The sequence below is a fragment of the Phalaenopsis equestris genome, unplaced genomic scaffold (genome assembly GCF_001263595.1).
Source record: "Phalaenopsis equestris unplaced genomic scaffold, ASM126359v1 Scaffold000878, whole genome shotgun sequence".
Classification (NCBI taxonomy): Eukaryota; Viridiplantae; Streptophyta; class Magnoliopsida; order Asparagales; family Orchidaceae; genus Phalaenopsis; species Phalaenopsis equestris.
In genome coordinates, this window is record NW_018165318.1 from 544,161 (window position 1) to 565,489 (window position 21,329).

The 21,329-nt window shown below is 35.5% G+C and overlaps 2 protein-coding genes across 2 annotated transcripts in view; one reads left to right on the plus strand and one right to left on the minus strand.

The window, feature by feature from the left end:
• Positions 1-1,583: 1,583 nt before the first annotated feature.
• LOC110032139 (thioredoxin-like protein CXXS1) lies at positions 1,584-4,327 on the plus strand. The gene is made up of 3 exons (XM_020735662.1): positions 1,584-1,754; positions 1,863-1,985; positions 4,064-4,327. Exons 1-3 carry the CDS (start codon positions 1,653-1,655, stop codon positions 4,196-4,198), a joined length of 360 nt encoding a protein of 119 aa, XP_020591321.1. The 5' UTR covers positions 1,584-1,652; the 3' UTR covers positions 4,199-4,327.
• Positions 4,328-4,648: 321 nt separating this feature from the next.
• The window catches only part of LOC110032083, a 31,190-nt gene continuing 14,509 nt past the window's right edge, over positions 4,649-21,329 (minus strand). The window contains exons 3-6 of the mRNA XM_020735597.1: positions 6,072-6,608; positions 5,533-5,713; positions 5,127-5,164; positions 4,649-5,023 (exon numbers count right to left, since the gene is read on the minus strand). Coding sequence (XP_020591256.1) covers positions 5,606-5,713; positions 6,072-6,608 — 645 coding nt within the window. The 3' untranslated portion in view covers positions 4,649-5,023; positions 5,127-5,164; positions 5,533-5,605. The remainder of the gene's footprint in view (positions 5,024-5,126; positions 5,165-5,532; positions 5,714-6,071; positions 6,609-21,329) is intronic.

Consider the following 21,329-nt stretch of genomic DNA (forward strand, 5'->3'; position numbering starts at 1 on the left):
TATATATATATATATATATCACATAAAAAATATCACTTATTTTTTATATAAGTTAAAATTTAGAGGTTAAAAATGTAAATACATAAAGGATTGAGTCGTATATGCCTTGTACCTCCGCTTGTCTTATCCACGAAGAAATATTACATCAGTACTACGCACGTAAAAATAACGTGCGTAGCCAATCAAAACACGCCACGACATCTCACATGGTAGAGCAAAAAAAAGTTAGGAAGCTAATGCAGTGATTTTTGACTTAATAATTGCTAAAAAGTTAGGAATTCATAATTTTATTATGGAAATGGATTATCTAATTCTTTGGAAGTGTTGCTGGTGGAATAAAGAGGTGCATTGGAGTATTATGTTGCAGATAAAGAGAATTCAAGCCTTAATAGAGAATATGAATGTTATTTGGACGCAAGTTCATAGAGAAGACAATTTGGTGGCTCACTGGGCTGCAAAGGCTTGGTATACTCTTTTGAAAGCTTTAATTCTTTTTACTTTTTCTGATCATTTATTGGCATTGACCTTTCTTGAATTGTTTTCTGGAGGTTTTGGGGTGGGGTGTGAGTTGTATTTTTTGTTTTTTTTTTAAATTTAGGAACCTATTTTCTTTTATTTGAGTGAGTTGTAAAGGGCTTAGGTTGGGTTCATTATCCCTCTTTCTTTGTATTGCTTTTCTAGTGGTAATAAAACTGCAAGGGGAAGACCCCCACTTTGCCAAAATAAAAAATAAAAAAAATTCAAACCAAATACTAAATCAAACATTTCATATAAGTTCTTTAAATCAATGAAATATGTATATATATATATATATATATAATGTAAGTTAGGAATAGAATATTATCTCCCGTGTTATTCTTGTGTTATTCATGTGTTATTCATGTGTTATTGTGTTATTATAACACCAAGAATATTCCCAGGATACAATAACACATGAATAACACGCAATAACACATGAATAACACGGAGAGGAATATTCCCCGTGCTACTGCGCCGTTTTTTTTCTGCGTCGCGCGGGATATCGTGACGTGATTTCATTGGGTACGCACGTTCCTCTACGTGCGTAGTACTGATGTAATATTTTTTCCTTATCCACAGCTGTGAAGCTTAGCTGGCGCTAAATATTTGGGCAAACAATACCAGAAGCAATTTAAATAAATTTAAAACTATTTCTATTTATTTATTTTGAGAGTAATATTATATAAAATGTTCTATTATATTAATCTCAAAATAAATAGAAAAATTTCTAAACCCATTTTAATATAAAATATAATTTATTTCAATTTTAAAGAAAATTATATAAAAATTTAAAAAGATATAATATAATTATTTGTTAGGGCATGGGCATCTGTATATATTACACATTTAATAAAAAGACTTTTATATTTACATATATAACACTTAAATTACTTATATGTAAATATATAACAATATTAATAATAGTGGTAAATATGAAATGTTAGTTATTAGGTTTGTAAATATATAAGAATTGTGTGGAATGCATGAAAATGACACTTTAATTAAATGTGAATTTTCTGAAAATTTTGAATATTTCATTGATGTTTGCTAATTATGCATTTTACATTTGCACTTCCGGCTGTTTAAAAACCCTCGAAGTGGAGGAAGGAGGTGTGGGAGGGATTTTTGCAGCGATGGAAGCTCGGCAGCAGATATCGAAGTCTAGGGTTCTGAAGGTTGAATCGAAAGAATCTTGGGAGTCGTTCATGGCTCAGGCCAAGAATCAGGGTTCCTCTGTAATCATTCTGATCTGTTTTTCGTGTTCTCTACTTAGGGTTTTCGGATTTGTGCTTGGTTTTGATTTCTTTTTTCTTTTTTTATGTTGATGGTTTTTCTTGTTTTAGGTTTTTGTTCATTTCAGTGCTTCATGGTGTGTTCCATCGCTTGCCATGAACTCCTATGTGGAAGAGCTTGCTGCGATTTATCAGGATATACTTTTTCTGAATGTAGATGTTGATGAAGTCAAGGTTAGTGAACCAAACCTCTTCTTCTTTTTTTTTAATTATACTAACTGGTTTGTTTTTTCAGAGAAGTATTTTATTTTTAATTAATTTGATTTGGGTCTAATTTTGTTGGTTGATGTGATTAATTCATGAACTGGAACTGGAACAGTGGAGTTGTAGTTCTCTCTTCAATGGAATTTAGGTTTATCCAGATGTGTTATTGGGGATCATTTGGTTGGAAATAAAACAAAATCTATGAGAAATTATACTGCATGATCTTCAAAACGATGTTTCTCTTAGATCAATTTAACAGATTTGGATAGAAGTAATTTTATTTTGAATTTCAAATATGCTTTTCTAGTTATGGTAAATTTGATAATTGTTTCACTGTGATTATGTTTTCACTCATTTTATGCGTACATTTACGGATTGGTGTTGTTTAAACTCACTGAGTGATACTGGAATGCATCAGATAAAATTGTTTTAAGAAACATATTTTGATTTGTTCCATAACAAATGAGCATTTGGTCTAAATTTATTTAAAACATTTCCTTATATATATGTTTGTAAAACATTTATTCTCTTGGTTTGAATTAAAGAACAGTATAGTTATAGGATGAATCTATTATAAACTGAGAGATCTAAGATCTTTTGGAGTAATGGTGGAATTAGGGTTTAATTAAGAGGGGATGAAAAGGGTTTATCCAAAACTCATGGTGGAGACAAGGCTTCTTTATATATATATATATATTTAACACCTAGGTAGGCTTTGATACTTACTTATATACTCTCTATTATCATAATTACATAAAAAACATATGCATGAAATGTGTGCTTCACTTTAGAAAAGCTAATTTAAGTGTTATTTTTCATTCAATGTTAAAGATTTGATTTTTATGCAAGTGTTAAGGCTTTCTTCTATTTAAGTTTTTGATGATTTTGGTACCTCTTCTAAAAAACATCGCCAATATCGAAATAAATCATTACGTATATCTTGCTTGATGAGATTCATCTCTCTTTGATTTTTCCATGAGATTCAAGCCCAAATCATGCATTTCTTTGAGATTTCAAGTAGCCAATTCAAGTCATAAATCAAAACCCATTTCACATATTAGCTTTGTTTGAGGCGGATGTTGCTATCTTTGTTATTGAAAGATATATGTTCAGCCATGCTTTATATTATAATTATTCAAGAAGTAGCTTTTTTGAGGTAAAGTTTTGCAAAAAAAGGAAAAGTGAAAGAACTGTCACCCATAAAGATATCATTTTGTGTTTGTTATTTTCTTGGGGAATTTACAATGTATTTGCATATTGGGGTACATATTTAATGCCCAAAGTTTAATATTTACATTTATGACACATTGGTGTAGGGGTGTAAGCAAGCCAAGCCGACTTGTGAGCTAGCTTGGGCTATGCTCGATAAGTGGCTCCTGAATTAAGCTCGATCAGCTAACAAGCAAACTCAAGCCATCCCTGACTCTACCTGTTTGCTCATGAGCCGGCTCCTTTAAAATTAAATAATATAATTATACTCTATTTATTTTAAAATTCAATATTTTTCTTTAAATTATAAAAAAATGTTAGGAAAAAAAAAATGTTGTTTTACATTTTATATCAAATAATTTCTTATTATTTAACTCTTAATGACTCCTTTAATTTGTCATTTTATTATAACACCAGTTTGAATTAATATAATTTCTCTTATTAAAAAGTTAATGATAGTGGTATTTTTAATGCAATATTAAACATCCGAGTGCTATGCATGTAAATATGATAGTTCAGGAGATCAGATGTGTAAACACTAAGAATTATGTGGCTTGTATGTAAAAGCCCCTTTTATTTCCACTTTAAAAACAGTTAGAATTTTGCGAGCCTCAAGTTTTCCTCATTAAAATAGGATTATGAAATGGTTTTACAATTCAGGTGTTTTCTTTCCTCTATAAGAATCTTTCATTGATCATTTTGCTAATTTTGCTAATGAAATAGCTCACAATTATTCAAGTTTGAATGATAATTTTTCTGAATACTTTGTATCATTCACCATACAAGCTTCATCATTTATCCCTCAGCTTAAGAAATGATTAAACCTGCAATTTTTATAGGAAGTTGCTTCAAAAATGGAGGTGAAAGCTATGCCCACTTTTATAATACTCAGAGATGGAATCCCCGTGAACAAAATGGTTGGAGCCAACCCTGAAGAGCTAAAGAGAAGGATCGAAGTTTTGATGAACCATTAGTGTGATTATTAGTATCTGTAATGTTGTGTGGAAATGCTTTAATTTATGTATAGTTTTGTCATATAAACTTGTTTTCCTGTGGCTCTCCTTTGTTATCAAGTGAGTATTACTGCTGCTTTATATTTACAAGCTGTTATTGTTGTGTAGTTTAATGAACTTTACGGATATAAATTTGATCACGAGTATGCAATAATTGTATATATGTATGTATTATCTGAAAATAAATTTAATAATGTTATAAAATCGGGATAATGCTTGCATTCTGCACCATTATTTACTGGAATAGATTTGTCAGTAGATAATTGAAATAACAGTACAAGTGTTATTGGTGGAAATCGTCAGGAAATGTTTGGTTGTTCAAATCTAATGCAATGGAATACCAAAGACGATTTTTTTTTTCCTTTCATTTCCTTATGATAAACTGAAGATCTTCGTGAAAACAAAATTATTTCTCAGGTGGAAGCTGAAGAGGCTCCAACAAATTCATGGCGTCAATATCTTGCTAGCATCTCTACTGTCAACTTAATCTCGAGATTAATGAAAGACCAGGCATCGAATTGTTACTAATTGTGCATTTTTTTTTTCTTTTTTTTAACAAAAGTTTAAGGAAAAAAAAAAGAAAATCTATATCTTGTCCGGCCATAAAATAGAAAATACAAAATTACAAAAAAGGCCTGCTAATGTTAGTAGTTCAAGAAAACTTAGGTTGTTCAATCTTAGGGCTCTGAAGATCTGCCATTGTGACAATAATAATAAAGCAGAACTTGGAATTTCAACATGTTGTCACCCACTTCTAATATAATACAAGAAAGTAGACCATCCTACCTATAACATATAACGGTTGGTTGAAATAATATATATATATATATATATAATATATATATATATATATTCAATTTACAGCGGAATAGATGAGTATGATGCATACCTCATCAGCAACCGCTTCCGAAGATCATCAAGTCAGAACTGTAACAACGAAGCTCCAACAAATTAAAACAGATTACCAGGGGATGAAAATAGGAGGGGTTTTTACATATATACCACCCAATTCCTATGTGTTTACATATCTAACACCTAAACTTTACTTTTTACATTCACACCATTTAAATCTTAGTTATCATATAAAAAATAATACCCCCATTTTAACTTTCAAAAAACTGAAACACGCATTTTCATGCTTAGATTAGGCGGTATGTATGTAAAAAATTGAAGTTTTAGGTATAAATACATAGGAATTGAGTGGTATGCATGTAAATTTCCAAAAAAATAATGCGAAGATGATATTTAGGAAGAAATGAGAAGCATAAATTAAAAAGAGAGAGCATAATACATACTTTTTTAAAAAAATGTCAAGCAACAAGTCCTTTTGGTTAACTTTCATATAGAAAGCCAAGGGGGTTAGTTCTATTAAGGATGCATGGCAATCAACTCATCATCTCTACATTTTCTGATGTTGACATTCATGACTGCTTCATGAGAAGAATCTAAAACATCACAACAACGTCTTCTAACAGCCTGCAACTCACTAAGAACAAAAAATATCAAAAATATGATTTACATAAATGGAAAATCTATGTGAGGGGGCTGCCTGGTAACAGATTTAAATGGGGTTCTACTTGCGAATTTTGCCAGACAGCGAAAATGGCACTTTCAGCAAAATTGGCATTTTTAAATTCAGGATTCCATAAATCCTGTTTCTTCTGAGTTTTCTTCTCAGTTTTGCCTCAAATCCTGGATTTACTAACTAATCCCTCTATTGTTAGGATTTAGTAAATCCAGATTTACATAATTTACCAAAGCAGCTAAAACCGTTACTGAATAGACCTGATAAACATTGCAGAGACTGAAGCTATGCACCCTAATTGAAACATACCTTCCTGATTCCAATACCATAATTCTCCGAAAAAACAGATATCCGTTGAAGTTTCTGTGTCGAAACAATATTTCCTGGGCAATTTACAGACACTTGTCTGCTGTAATTGCTTTCAGTTCTACTCGCAGAAGAATGGAGACTTTCCAGAAAGAAAATGGCAGGTCTTTTACATGGATCTCTTGGAAACTCCCTCGTGTTGAACATATAAACACCCGAAGTTGCTGTGCGGCCCCTCCTCCACGGTCTGAATGTCTTTTGCAAGCTCAAAAGGTCGGTGATGAGTACATTGCCCTCAAATATCTGAACAGCGAAACCCCAAGAAATGGAAACAGTACGTAAATCATTGCGGTCGTAACAAACAGTTTGCTGGAGAATACGTTCTGGATCAATAGTAGTCGCTTTCAATAAATGGCGTAAAGATTCTGAATGGTTCTTGCCAGGAAATAAGGGATCAACTGAGTCAAGATGATGGAGGGATACTAGAGGTGGCAATGGATGAGTGGATAGAAGACCAAAGAGGTCTCCTCGCAGGTCAACCTGTGGATGTAAAAAAAGGCTTTGTTTGGTTCACCTTTAGTTTTTCTAAAAATTTGCTTAAAAGTTGTTTAAAAAAAACAGTTGCTTCAAAGTCATGTGTAATCACAATCTAAAATAACTATAAAATAATGTTTTGTGAATTTTGAGAAGCACTTTTAGGAAAGTATGTCAATCAAATGAAGCCAAAATTGGGAAAAACTGTTCTCTATAAAACGGAAGGCGGTTTTGCAGATTTTACAAACAAAGCCTAAGGTTGGTCATTTGGTTTGCTTGTAGGCATCATCATCATCATTAGACTCAAGGTATGCTGTGAGCATCATGCTGATAGTAAACTAATAATAACACAACAAAATATTCAAATTCTTAGGCAAAGCACAACAAATTCATGTTCTAATTAAAATTTACTGTTCCGCATTGCAAAACAATAATATTGATATTTATTCAATCTTCCATTATTATCTTATTATATGGTTTACTGTCAAACTCAGACCTTACACTTTTCTCATATCAAACCGCGAGCATTCTGTTTAAACAGCCTTCAAAAACAATGATATAGAATCATTATGACCGAGAAAAAATTACTTAGAAATCCAAGAAAAAAATAAATTACAAATTATGAAATATAATAGAATTCCAAAATGATACAAATAAAGGGGCAACAAGAAACCTTAAACAAGGCTTATCAGACCAAAACAGAATCTGCATATATGATCTTAGGCCCTCTATACAATCCTCGATTTTCTAAAGATCATATTCTGATTTCAGAGCTGTATATGTAATATAAACTCGATAAAGAAAATTGAAGAACTTAAACATGAATTTCCCAATTTGTGAAAATATTATACTTATCAACTAGATTGTTTATATGGTTGACAAAAAACTAACCATATCCACAACCGCCTGTGACTTTGCTGCCAACCATGTAGTTAATAACCACCTCTTCTGCCAGAAAATAGAACATGGACAAACCACCTTTTCTGCCAGAACAATCACAGCCATTCAATTGCAACAGCCAGGAACATCTACATTGCTGCATTAGAACCACCTCCAGCTATGAAAATCAACTCCGCTTATTATCTTTGCTTTCTCTGTTTTCCTTTTATAAATAATGGAATGTAATACACAGTTGGTATGTAATACATTTTCTACACAGCTCATATCTCCATGTCATTCTTTGCTTTCCTCCATAATCATGTTCTAGGATTTTATGGTATAGGAGAGTAATAGCTTAACAGCACTGTCATTTACCTTCTCTTTCTAAACATCAGGCGTGTTTTCTTATTTCTATGGAGCAATCCAATGCCTTGTTACTGATCAACCAGATAACTGTTGTATCTGCTTCCATCATTAATGTTGACATGTATTCTTTCCTCTATTCAGGTTTTTAATGTCCACCATCAAACGGATCAATACACAACTCCTAAATCAAAAAATCCCATTCGGTGATCTCAAATCCATAACATATTAAAGGCGAATAGTTTTTATGGCTTCTTCAATTACTGCATGTCCAAATGAACATAGCATGAGCAAAGCAAATGACATGATCCAAAACACACACAGCACCGACTGGCTCCTCGTACACCAAAACTCGGGTACTGGTATATGCAACACAATGCCAATCCCCATTGTTCCCTATGTCCAAAACATTACGCCAGCTCTAAAGTTTGGAAAACTATCGGAAATGCCTGCAGCCATAAATCACTCAAAAGTCGTTCAATTAAAAGAACGAGTCCAATATACTTTCATGAAAAATCAAACCATGACTATAACTTTCCTCCATCAAATCCTGTAAAGACAACGTCATTACTGCCGGATCTAGCATTGAGCATGAAAATGTCATAGTATGCAACTTCGAAGCCTAGCATCCGCCTACCAAGCTTTCAAGCAGCCATGGCACTAAACTCACTCCCGTAAGCTATACATTGACTTCTATTTTCTCCTACACTATGAGAAAACAAACTTTGCTGACGAAATAGCCAAGACTACAACCTCATTCATATAGCTCTATCTCTGTGGATAAAGACGAGGCAACAGCATCACTTCCCGAAGATGATGTCACATTTCTCCAGACTTCTCCAAAAGTGACATTCACTTCCTTTTAAAATAGGAAAGATCAAAAATCTCTCAATCTACTCCTTTCATCTGTCAAATTGTGGTAAGACTTGACACTCAATTTTTAACAATAAATATCACTCCAGCCTAAACAACAATCAATATAGCTAGTAGAGACCTCTAGTCACTACACCCAACTCTTCATCTTCTTATCAGTTTCTTGACAAGGAGTTATTATGCATCTCACCTTAATATTATATTATCCACCTGTGACAGTCGCGACCTTATCACCGTAGTCAAAGGTGATGCCTAATAATGAAAATTTTTTCCTTATCTCCAACACTAGCCAAGGACTTTATGCAAACTATTACTCGTAAGCTTCATCTCCCTAATCTCTTGCATGTTCCTCCATTCTCACAATCTCCATTCAATCCATAACCGAGAATAACTACCCTTGTTATTTTGATGCTTTAAATTATCACAATTATTAACAGTCAAGTAATATCATTCTTAAGGGTTGCTGCCATAATGACATGTATCCCATAACTGCTCAACGCCACCTCATTGCCATCTTAATCAATCAAGCTCTCTATTGCTAACCCATGGCACTAGCATCTTGACCACCCCAACGACTCCATCCTCTATGTTATCTCAAGAATAAACATTTATGGATTCCCTCTAGCTCTACCTTTTTGTGATTTTTAAGTCGATCTGCCAATAGTCATTAACTTCCTTCTTGGAGTGTACTGTTTAGTTCACACAAGTATAAACTAATAAAGCTTTTATCCATTCAGGTCATCCCCAATTTCATCATGTTATATTCATTGATGATTTCCCGTACTTTTTATAGGATCAAAAAAAAAAAAAAGACAAATCATCACATGGAGATATTTCATTGATGAAACCTCCTCCCCACAGATTGGACCTGAATCCCATTGCAGAATTTTCATCCCATCAAGCTCCACTGAAAAACTACAAAGTTAGGGTTCCTCTCTCTCGTCCAGACATTTGACGAGTTGTCCCATGCTGACATGAAAGTAACCTCTAAATATCTTCATGTAATGTTCTCGACATGGCACAAAATGACCACATTTTTGACATATTGAACCTTCCTCTGTCAGGGCAACTTAGGAGGGGTCTACACATCTGAAAAATCCACATCTCGCTTATTCGGGGTAAACTTGTATATGATGTTGGCTCCTCAAACTCATGACCCTTGTAGAAGTCCAAGGTCATTCCTGTTGATGTTCCTCTCACCATCTGCAAGGTGCTAGCTCGAGGCACCATAATCTCAGGCTCTGTTGGGTTTTCTATCACCTCTCAAATTTATTACCTTCTAAAGCAGCGTCTGTTATCACAACTGGAATCTCTATCTCGGGGCCAACTAGATTTGGTGGCATCTCTTCCTCGTCGGCTGAAAAATGAGATTCTTTTATGAAGTCTGTATCTTCTTCCTAAATCTTGTTCATAGCTTTAACTAATTCTCGTTTATGTCATCACAGTCTTTACTGCTTACGGTATCTTTACCCAACTTTTCAATGATGCTCTGCTCGGTGAAGTAGATCACACCCCTTGTTGTGCATTCTATCTCAACATGTCCAAATCTATAGCACTTGCCACATTTTATGACTGTGACAGACTTGCAGATTAATTTCGCTGGATAGTAATCAGGGGGGCGCTTGGTGATGTGGCATCTCCACTTCCAAAGTTAGAGTCTGCAACTTTTGGCGATAGTAAGTAGGTAAAAACTGGTGTTGTGTTTCCTGCTTCATCTTCATATTTTCTCGTTTTTCCCTTCGACCTTTCAGATCACAGTCGACGGAAAATTCCCACTGGATTTCTCTTCAATATTCGTAAGCCACGGTTAGAGGCGACGAAGTTCTCGCCGTATCTTTTCCCGGGTAGGCTCGGGCATATTTCTTCTAGGCGGCATAATTGACGGTTTTGAAACACGTGGAAGGAAAGAAAGAAGAAACAAAACAAGAAGATAGAAAAAATATACGAAAGAAAGAACAGAAAATTTGGTGTGGTGGACTAGGTAGGAGCAGATGCTAGAAACCCTGGGATGAAACTATGGTTGGGCTAGCTCTGATACCAAATGATACCGGAGGAGAAAAATCAAAACCACAAAAGAAACACAAATATTATTATTGAATTTGAAATCGGTTACAACGGCTCTATGAAACATGAAATAAACGACAAAAAAACACAAAGACATAAGCCAACACCTTGAAAGTGTATCCCAAGGGCGGTGGATAGGGGTGTAAACGAACCGAACACGAACGAACAAAGCTTGTGTTCGTGTTTGATTCGTTTGAAATTTAGTTTGCTTGAAATAAGCTCGTGTTTAAAATTGTTCGTGAAGTCACTGTTTGTGTTCGTTTCTTAACGAACGAGTCGAACACGAGCCGAACAGGAGTTGTTCGCGAAAGACGAGCCAGTTTGACATCCCTAATATTAATATATATAAATAATATATTATATTAATTATATAACTTATATTATATAAATATTTAATATCTATAGTAGTATATTACTAATATAGTATATTAATATATTATTATTTTTAATTTATTATATATTATAATTTATAAAATTTAATTTTTTAAAATATCATAAATTTTTTATATATAATTATTTTAAATTATTTTATATTTCGAACAATAACGATTCGAACACGAACGAACGCATCACTGTTCGTGTTTGGTTTGTTTAACCAACTAAACGAAATAAATTTGTTCACGTTCATCTCGTTTACTTATCAAACGAATGGAACACAAACTCATTGACGAACCGAACAAGAACTATTCGCGAACAACAAGCTTTTTTGACAGCTCTAGCGGTGGAGGTCGGCCTAGTAGATTCAAAGGCTTGGGACAACAAGCGTGAATGCGGGAGAGGGGCCGACCGTGGTTGGAAGGTGAATTAGAGGGAGGCAGCAGGCTAAAGTGGCGGGAAGGTTTCTTGAGCGGCTAGAAGGTAGGTTGGAAGGTGAGGTAGCAAACAAGGAAGGCGGGGCAGCAGCAGAGAGGCTTGTCAGCACTTTCAAAAGGTGGACAACGAGCGGGGAAGAGTTGGCAGTTATGGGAAAGGCCTGGACAGCAAGGTAGACTGTTGGCAGTAGGTCAGTGCTGAGAGGAATTTTGAGATTGGGTTGCTCAAGAAGGGCAGCTGAGTGTTAGGATGGAGTATGAGGAGTTGCGGCCTTGCTGGGAGGAGGCCAGCAGCAGGATGGAGCGAGGATAGTAGCCGGCTGTTGTTAGGGAAGAGATCTGGTGGCTTGTTTTAGGGCTAGGAAGCGGGTGGACAGCAACAGGAAGGGTAGGAGGATAGATAAATATCTCATTAGGGTTGAGCTACAGCCAGAGCACCACCCGGACCAGTGGAGACGATCACCACCTCGAATGAGGGACAACCATAGCACTGTCTCGACATTCGATATAGCCTTCGAGGGGGAAAATACCAAGGCTAAAACCTGATTTAGATATAAAAAACAAGACCCTAACTCTAGACTCATCAACTCTTATTTATAAAAGACTTGACCAAATTTAGGAAACATTTAAACTAAGAAAGAAGAATAAAAATTAAATCAAGGTCTTAAATTTTAGGAAAGGATTAAGCTAATAAAGGAGAATAAAATCGGGATTTAGGTTTGTTTTTAGGAAAAGATTTAAATTAGGAAAAGACCTAAAAAAAAATAGGAAGAGGAAGAATGTAAAGAAAAAGAAAAGGAGAAAAAATAAATAGAAAGAGGAGGAAGGAGAGTGCAGTGGGGCCCCCCTCCAAGAGGACCAGCCGATCCGGCTAGGTTGGACCTGCGCCTAGGGCTGTCAAAAAAGCTCGTTGTTCGCGAACAGTTCGTGTTCGGTTCGTCAATGAGTTCGTGTTCGATTCGTTCGATAAGTAAACGAGACAAACGCGAACAAATTTTTTTCGTTCGGTTAGTGAAACGAACCAAACACGAACAGTGATGCGTTCGTTCGTGTTCGAATCGTTATTGTTTGAAATATAAAATAATATAAAATAAATATATATAAAAAATTTATTATATTTTAAAACATTAAATTTTATAAATTATAATATATAATAAAATAATAATAATAATATATTAATATACTATAAATATAAGTTATATAATTAATATATAATATTATTTTTATATATTAATATTAGGGATGTCAAACTGGCTCGTCGTTCGCGAACAGCTCGCGTTCGTTTCGTGTTCGACTCGTTCGTTAAGAAACGAACACGAGCTTATTTCAAACAAACTAAATTTTAAACGAACCGAACACGAACACAAGCTTTGTTCGTTCGTGTTCGGTTCGTTTACACCCCTACCTGCGCCCAGCAGGTCCCCCATGAGCCCCGCGTCAGGTACAATCTTTAGACAAAGTTTGACTTGTTGCCCAAGATTTCAAAAAAGAAAAAAATGCATTGATTATACAAGAGACCTTCAGTCCTACGCCAAAATCCCCACCATTTGAATACTTTTCATTGGAACAAATTAATTCAGTTAGGACATTTTGCAACTTGACATTTTCAATGTGTTCCAACATGGCAATTTTCAAGAAACTGTGTACATGCATCAATCCAAAGGCATTCAGGATCAACAATCTCCAAACAAGGTATGTCTCCTTGAGAAGGCCGTCTATGACATCAAACAACAGCTGTGATAATGTTTCTCCATGTTCACAGGCTATCTAAACACAAGATTTTCAATTCAACAGTTTAAACCATTACTCCTCATCTACCATCAAAATCAAATAAATAATATATCTCCATTTTTAAGCTAATATACCCATCATTTGAAACAACAATTGCACTCATGCAGAAACTAAACTTAGCGTTCCACATGAAAAGATTAGATCTGATTTCTTTCTTTCTAGGCATACAGGTCATCAAAACATCTCATGGCTTCCTACCTAACTAACAAAATACGCCACAAAATTACTCCAAAATTCAGATGTGCTTGAACGTAAATCTGCCCTCAATCCCATTTCCTCCAAGCCGCAAATCATCCTTAGCTCCACTCGACTGGTTGAAAATCCCACACTCTATTGACAATTCGATGGTTAACTACAATACCTTACTATCACCCATCCAAAGATATCAATTGTTGTAACTCAACCCTGTTAACATATGCATCATCACTCAAAAGACTTCTTCAATACATCGATGGGAGGAAAGGGCCTCCCACTATGGCGTTCCAACTAAAAGAAGGAACCCGCGACTTCCCTCCTACTTAAACACCAATTAGGTCAGTGATACTCAAGATAGGAAATCAACCGCAAAATAATTTTCCAACCTCGACGCAACACTCATCTTATGGAGTGACAAAAAATAAGAAATTGTGACCAAATCCTTAATAGAGACCAAATAAATAGCTCTAGCCTTTGCCACGATGAATATTATATGGCTTCACCAACTATTTTAGGAGTTTCACATATCACTCAATCAAACCACACCTTTCAAGTGTAGCAACATATCCATCATGGCTCCTGCCAACAACCCGATCTTCTATGCTCATACCAAACACGTTGTCCTTTATTGCATAATACATTCGCTCTAATGAGACAGATGCTTAAAGGCAACCCATGTGATCAAGTAAAGAATATATACACAAAAGTACCTCCACCAATGATTTTCAGACTACATCACAAGTTGCAATTCAACCAAGTATCGCCAACTTGAGAGGACAGAATAATCTTAATACTCTATTACAGCAAACAGCGCTTGGACAAGCTACCCGAACAAACATGGTCATCCAATTGCAACAGCCAAGAAATCTACACCGTTGCTTTAGAACCACCTCCTAATACCGAGTCTAACTATGCTTTATCATTTTTGCTTCTCCGTTTTCATTTTATACACATGCACAAATGTAATTTAGAATTGGCATAAAATGAAATATGTTGAGAAATTTAGGGCAAATAAACGAGAATCGACACAAATCCAGAAGAAAACACAAAGATTTAACGAGGTTCGGCGGAGCGGCGGCTTTCCTTCAATTCATAAAAAAATACAAAATGTTCTAGAGTTACAAAACAAGACATATATATAACCCTAGACTACAATATGTAATTACAAAATTACCCCTATACCGTAACGCGGGGCCGCACCCCCAACCCACAACGAAAAAACGCTTCCAAATGAACAGATGTTTCCGCTTCGCTCCAGGATCTGTCCCTTATATGGTATATGAGTCATACCTGACAAATCTCCACCTTGGCGAATATCCAGCCCTTTAGGAGAAAGAAAATACCTTGGATTTTCTCACATGCACCGAAGTGGGTTGGGCTACCATGTTGTCTAGCAACTGCAAACATTCAACAAGTTCAAGCATTGCAACAACTTGTTGATAGTAACTGACTATCACAATGCAACTGAACTCTACCTTGCTCAACACCCAGTTCCCTTACTAGCCCAATAAGCCATAAGACTTTTTTAGCAGCTTCAGCTACGGTCATATACTCTGCTTCAGTTATAGATAATGTCACAATAGACTAAATTGTTGATTTCCAATATATAAGCCCTCCACCAAGAGTAAACACATACTCAGTTGTAGGTCTTTTGTCATCTAAATCACATGCATAGTCTAAATCAACATACCCCACAACTAAAGGATCATTCTAGTGACAGCCAAAAATAATTTCATGTCCTACAGTACCCTTCAGATACTTGAAAATCCACTTGACTGTTTCCTAACGTCGCATTCCTGGTTTAGACATGTATTTGCAGACTTGACTAACAACATGAGCCAAATCAAGGCGTGTACATACAATTGCATACATCAAGCAGCCAACTGCACTGACATATGAAACATATGGCATGTGAAACCTTTGTCATGTCTTTGATTTCCCTATACATTTTAGGACACTGTTCTAAAAAAAACTTAAAATGATTTGTCAATGGAGTGCTCACAAGAGCATCAAAATCATGCTCATCTCAAACCTGTCTAGCACTTTCTCAACATAGCCTCGTTGAGATAAACATAATCGTCTTGAGTTTCTATCTCGTTAAATCTCCACTCCAAGAATTTTCTTTATAGAACCCAAGTTTTTCACGTTAAATTCCTGGCTTAATAAAGCTTTCAAACCACGGACATCATGCATATTCTTTGCAACAATCAGTATATTGTTAACATACAGTAACATAAAAATAATAGAACTATCATCAAGACTCTTAACATAGACACAACAATCATATTCACATCTCTTGTATTCAATTTGAATCATGTAGAAGTCGAACTGTTTGTACCATTGTCTTGGAGACTATTTCAACCCATGCAAGCAACGATTTCTTTAATCTGCAATTTCTTTAATCTGCAAACCAGATGCTCATATCCAGGTTGAGTGAACCCTTCCGGCTGCTCAATGTAAATATGTTTTTCCAAATCACCATGCAAGAAAGCAGTTTTAATATTCATCTGCTTCAAATGCAAATCCCAATTAGCTACTAATACAAGCACTGCCTGATTAAAGTATGTCTGACCACAACAAAAAAATTTTTATCATAAATTATCCCTATCTGCTGTGAAAGATCCTTTACTATCAGTCGAGCCTTGAACTTTTTCTCTTCTTTTTCTGATATTGTTGTTTTCCTTTTGTACACTCATTTGCATCTAATAGTCTTCTTTCCCTCAGGAAGCTGAACTAGCTATTATGTGTGATTTTTTTTGCAAAGACTACATCTCCTCAACCATTGCACTCATCCATTTCTCTTTCTCCTGACTGGTGATAGCTCCTTGAAAGGTGATTGGATTATCATTGCTGATGAGAAGTGCACAAGAGACCAAGTCTTCATAATTCAATCTGCTAGGAGGTCTTATATTGGTGTGTCTCCGTCTATCTCTGGCAATAGTGTAATTTTGTAAATCATCTGTATTAGAATCATCAGGTGTTGATTCTGAATTTTCAACTGTCTCAGTTACTACTTGATGTTGTTCTAAATTCATCTGCACTGTATCTGAACTGGAACTATTCTTTGACACATTATCTTGATTCTGCTGCAACATAGACTGCTCATCAAAAACGGCATCTCTACTGATCATCATTTTCTTTACAATCGAATCCCAAAACTTGTATCATTTCACACCTTTCTTGTAGCCTAGAAAGATGCAATTTTGGATTTTTTATCAAGTTTTTAATCTTTCATCTCCAGATACATGCAAATAAGTAGTACAAACAAAAATTCATAAATGATCAAGATTAATTGGATTATCTGTCCATACCACTTCTGTAACATTGCAACCTAATAATGTCCGAGGTGATATATTAACGAGATAATATGTCATATTCACAGCCTCTGCTCAGAAGCTTTTAAAAAGCATTGCATTCAGTCTCAAACATCCTACCCTTTCAGTTAAGGACTTGTTCATCCTTATTGCAACATCATTCTGCTATGGTGTCTTGCACACTGAATATATATATATATATATATATAACCCTAGAGTACAATATTTAATTACAAAATTACTCATGTATCGTACCGCTGGGGCGTTGCTCATGTACCCCCAATCCACATACCGAAAAACTCCTCCAATTGGACAGATGCTTCTGCTCCGCTCCAAGGTCTGTCCCTTATATGATATATGAGTCATAGCTAACAAAATACATTTTCCACACACTCATAACTCCATTTCATTATTCATAGACCATATATCATCTTCTATTTTCCTTTATACTCCTCTTCTAAGCTTCAGTAGTCCCCTCCTATATTAGCTCAAGAGGAGAGTTCTCGTCTCTCCATTAATGGACTGTATTTCCAAAGGAAAGGGTAAGCTCCTCCCTCTCTTCTTTTAACTATCCCTCCACGGACATTATGTAAGCTCAATCGAGGACACCAACAGGCAATGATGCCAAAGAAATCTTCAACCTCATCAGGTGAAGGCAGATGCTCCTTGCACCATCAAATTTTCTCTCAAACTAGCATTACATAGTAAAAAATTCCAAGCCAAAATGTCCCTCAGTCTTAAGTCAATGGCATCACACATGCCCACCTTTAATGGCTCGGGTGGGGAGGCCAAATCCCAAGTGCTACAAATGGCGACACTGCACATACCTGCCTATCTTGACAAGAGCAAAAAGGTCAATATGCACCCTTCACGTCCCCTTCATGATGGTTATACAAAAGCACTGCAATTTTTTTTCTGAAAAAGTTTGAACTTGGCCATTTTGTTTTAGCAACACAAAATCTACAAGTACTGCCAAAATTCCTACGGAGTTTCGTACAAATAAATTTGATATCAGTGAAAGGCATGAAGGAAAACCCATAATGAAACGAGAAAAACAAACATCTCACCAAAATTGAAGCTTCCTCAAACTACTACTGATTTTGCTGGAGCTGAGTAGCAAAGAAAATTACAAGCTAACTAAAGCCACTCCCCTTTAAAAAAATAACTTAAGAGTTGAATCATACAAAGCATTAAAAATATAGATTATTCAAACTTTCATTTAAAATTATAAGATATAGAAGAGCATGTACATATTATAAGCCACAGAGTAAAGAATGACCCTTACTTAAGTTGAGCATCGATACGATCTCTTAGAACTATATATAGTCCACTTCTAAAGAGAAATACTAACTCCAAATACAACAGGTGCATCCCTCTTTGTTGTTGAAGACCGGGGAAGAGAAAACAATGTTAAGTCAGGTTAGAGCCATGCAAAACTTATTCAACTACAACGATAGAAACCAGATCATATATACGCTGCCCTTCTTTCTCTCAAACGAAGGAAGGGTGTTCATGTTACAGCCACCAAACACCTCAACTACTGGGACCATTACCAGTTGTTGGAGAAAAATGCCTAAAATGAGACTAAATCAATGTTAGTTTCATAATTTTATGCAAATGTTACACTGGTTTATATATTTTTGTGTAAGAAAAAAAAATCCTCAAAATTTTTTTATGTAGGACACGACAAAAGTACTGTGGCAATGGTACTATAGCGGGTTACTGTAGCAAAGTTACCCAGCGCTGTGGTGGAATTGGAAAACTTTCCAACAATTTTCTCGAAAGCAAAGTGCTGCAGCGCCAACATGAAGCACCGCACCTCTATAATTTGAGTGTCGTGGCACTATCAACACCAAAGCGAAAAGCCGGAGACACAGAATGCAATGCCTCAAAGCTAAAGACCCAGCGTTGAGCCAGTTCCACGGCGCTATAAATTATTCAGTTGAAAATTCAAAATTTTCGTGGGGAAATCATGAATTCCGAAGGGAGAAGACTTAAAAAAAGGGTAAGAGGGCAATCTATAGTAATCGAATAAAGTCATTGTATTGTATTATGAGTGTGCGTGAATGTAAGAGTGGACTTAGCGTCTGTTTGAGGCAGCTGCAGCTTATCCAGCTTCTGCTGATAAACAGTTTATCCTGATAAGCAGTTTATTCTGATAAGCTGCTAATGAGCAGCTGATCTAGATAAGCTGGCTGGCTGTTTGGTTTGTGCGTTTGGAAAACAGCTGATTTTGGATAAATGACTATTCTGCTCCTATTGTGATAAACAATCTGTCACGCAGAATTTGTAATTTTCTCAACAAAATTAAAGTTCAAATGTTAAGACATGAAAATACAAAAGAATTGAGTTACATTTATATAACTCAAATATTTATGATCACATCAAAGAAACACAGTTACATATACAAAAGTAAAATACACCTTCACATACTAATATGGAGGTGATTACATCACATACTAATACAAAACTAAAATACACCTTCTCATACTAATATGCCTGTGGAAACTATTTGTTATGTATAAAAATCATTTATATTTAACTATACACTGCAATTTCTGTAGTTAATTGGATCATCAGTATCTTCCAAATTCTTCAATTTATTACATGTCCATCACACTCAGTAGATACACAAGTTTCATAACAGTACGAAATTATCCTACATCTTACATGAACTAATAAGCTTACTCAATTATTTAAACAGAGCATGCAGTCCATGCCATATTCATCATTTGGCATCAATAAACATAGATCATTCAACACCTCTACAAAAACGAAACAAAAAAAAACTTCAACTTTATCAAAATTACAAAAATTATACATTTTAAGTGGTCATTCATGCTACAAAAATTATCATTTCAACAACACTTGATTTTATGCTTCTCTTCCCTAAATCGATCACTACTAAAATGAGATACCATATATTCAGTTTTGTCCATTACAAATATATCACCAGTGAAAAGCATGCACAAAGGTACATCATTCATAAATGTCAAGTCATAAATCATAGTGGATCTTTACATCACATGTTTTAGAACAAATAAGTGCTCACAAGGATCAAGTAACACCCTCATAGATTAAAACCCAAGCTGGTTGTTTTAATGGAAATAACATTGTTTGTTTTTTATTTCAATGAGAGTTAGAATTCATAAGTTCCAGTCCAAAATTATTACTTTTTTCGCATGCAATTCATGCATTCAAAAGCACAAAAAGAATTGTAAAACCTACATTATAAACTAAAAAACATGAAAGCACGCAGGAGGAGATGACTCACTATAAGAGATCATCATGTAATTAAATTCAATAAACATCACGAAAGAATAAATCCATCAAATCGTTGCAGTTTTCTCATGACTTGATTAGCTTCAAATAATCGCAAAAGTTGTATAACAAAAAACGACAATATATGAAAAAAAAAAGAAGAAACATCCGATCTCGCCTTAAAACTCCCCACCGTCGGAGAGACTCCCCTCCGGCTAGACGGCTAGAGCCTCCCTGCACCGGCTAGAGCCTCCCTGCACCAAAGATCCCTGCGATCTCTTCCTCGTGCTTCGGCTCCGCTTTCGCTACGACCAAATGGGCGACCAAATGGGGAAGACGAGGGAGGAGAGGAATTTTCTTCCCTGCAGAGCAAATTTGGGTAGCGACGGAGGCAGGATCAGCTACGATCGGGTTTAGCGAGGATAAGGGAGTAAAAGCTAGAGGGCGAACACGGATCGCGGGGGTATACCCGTGGTCCGCATCTAATAGAAAATAGAAAACACGGTTTTTAAAAATTCACCTAAAACGCGAGAAACAAACAGTGAGGAGGCGTTTTGAAAACGCCACCGCACTTATAAGCTGCCCTAAACGGGCCCTTAATAAGTGTATTGTGTCATTTGCGAGTAAGTGTGCATGTGATTGTGCAACTGGAATGAATCAAAAGCGGATTTATTCTTCCAGATTTAAATCAATTTTTATTTCTTCTAACTAATCATTATTTATTCGTATTTTTATGTTCTTGTAGGTTTTTGCATTTTATTATATATATAAATTAAGTTCATTCTCTCTGAACAAGTGCTTATCACGAAGTTTTATATACTTTGAGCATTGATTTAGAATGAAATGGTTTATAGTGGTTCTGTTAACCCGTGCTCTTCATTTACTTAGGGGTTGTTTGGTTGGAATGATTTCTGGTGTACTGTAATTTATTTAGAGGGATTTGAGAAAACTGTGTTTGGTATGAAGAAGTACAAGTAAAATGTAAAGTTTACTCCTTAGTTCATTTTGGCTGAATTTAAAATTCCACCAATTTGACTGAATTTGAATTACATTATAAAATATTATCGTCAAACTGTTGCCCGTCGCCACCCACCACTGCCGGCAACGGTCGTTGCCAACCCGCCGCCCAAACCACGCGCCACCTTTGCCCTCCACAACCTGTCGCCTGTCGCCCG

Excerpts from the sequence above, each read along its gene's own strand:
- LOC110032139 (XM_020735662.1), top strand. The coding sequence starts at position 1,653 with ATGGAAGCTCGGCAGCAGATATCGAAGTCTAGGGTTCTGAAGGTTGAA. Across the intron at positions 1,755-1,862 it reads CCAAGAATCAGGGTTCCTCT|GTTTTTGTTCATTTCAGTGC; the intron begins GTAATCATTCTG and ends TTCTTGTTTTAG. Across the intron at positions 1,986-4,063 it reads TAGATGTTGATGAAGTCAAG|GAAGTTGCTTCAAAAATGGA; the intron begins GTTAGTGAACCA and ends CAATTTTTATAG.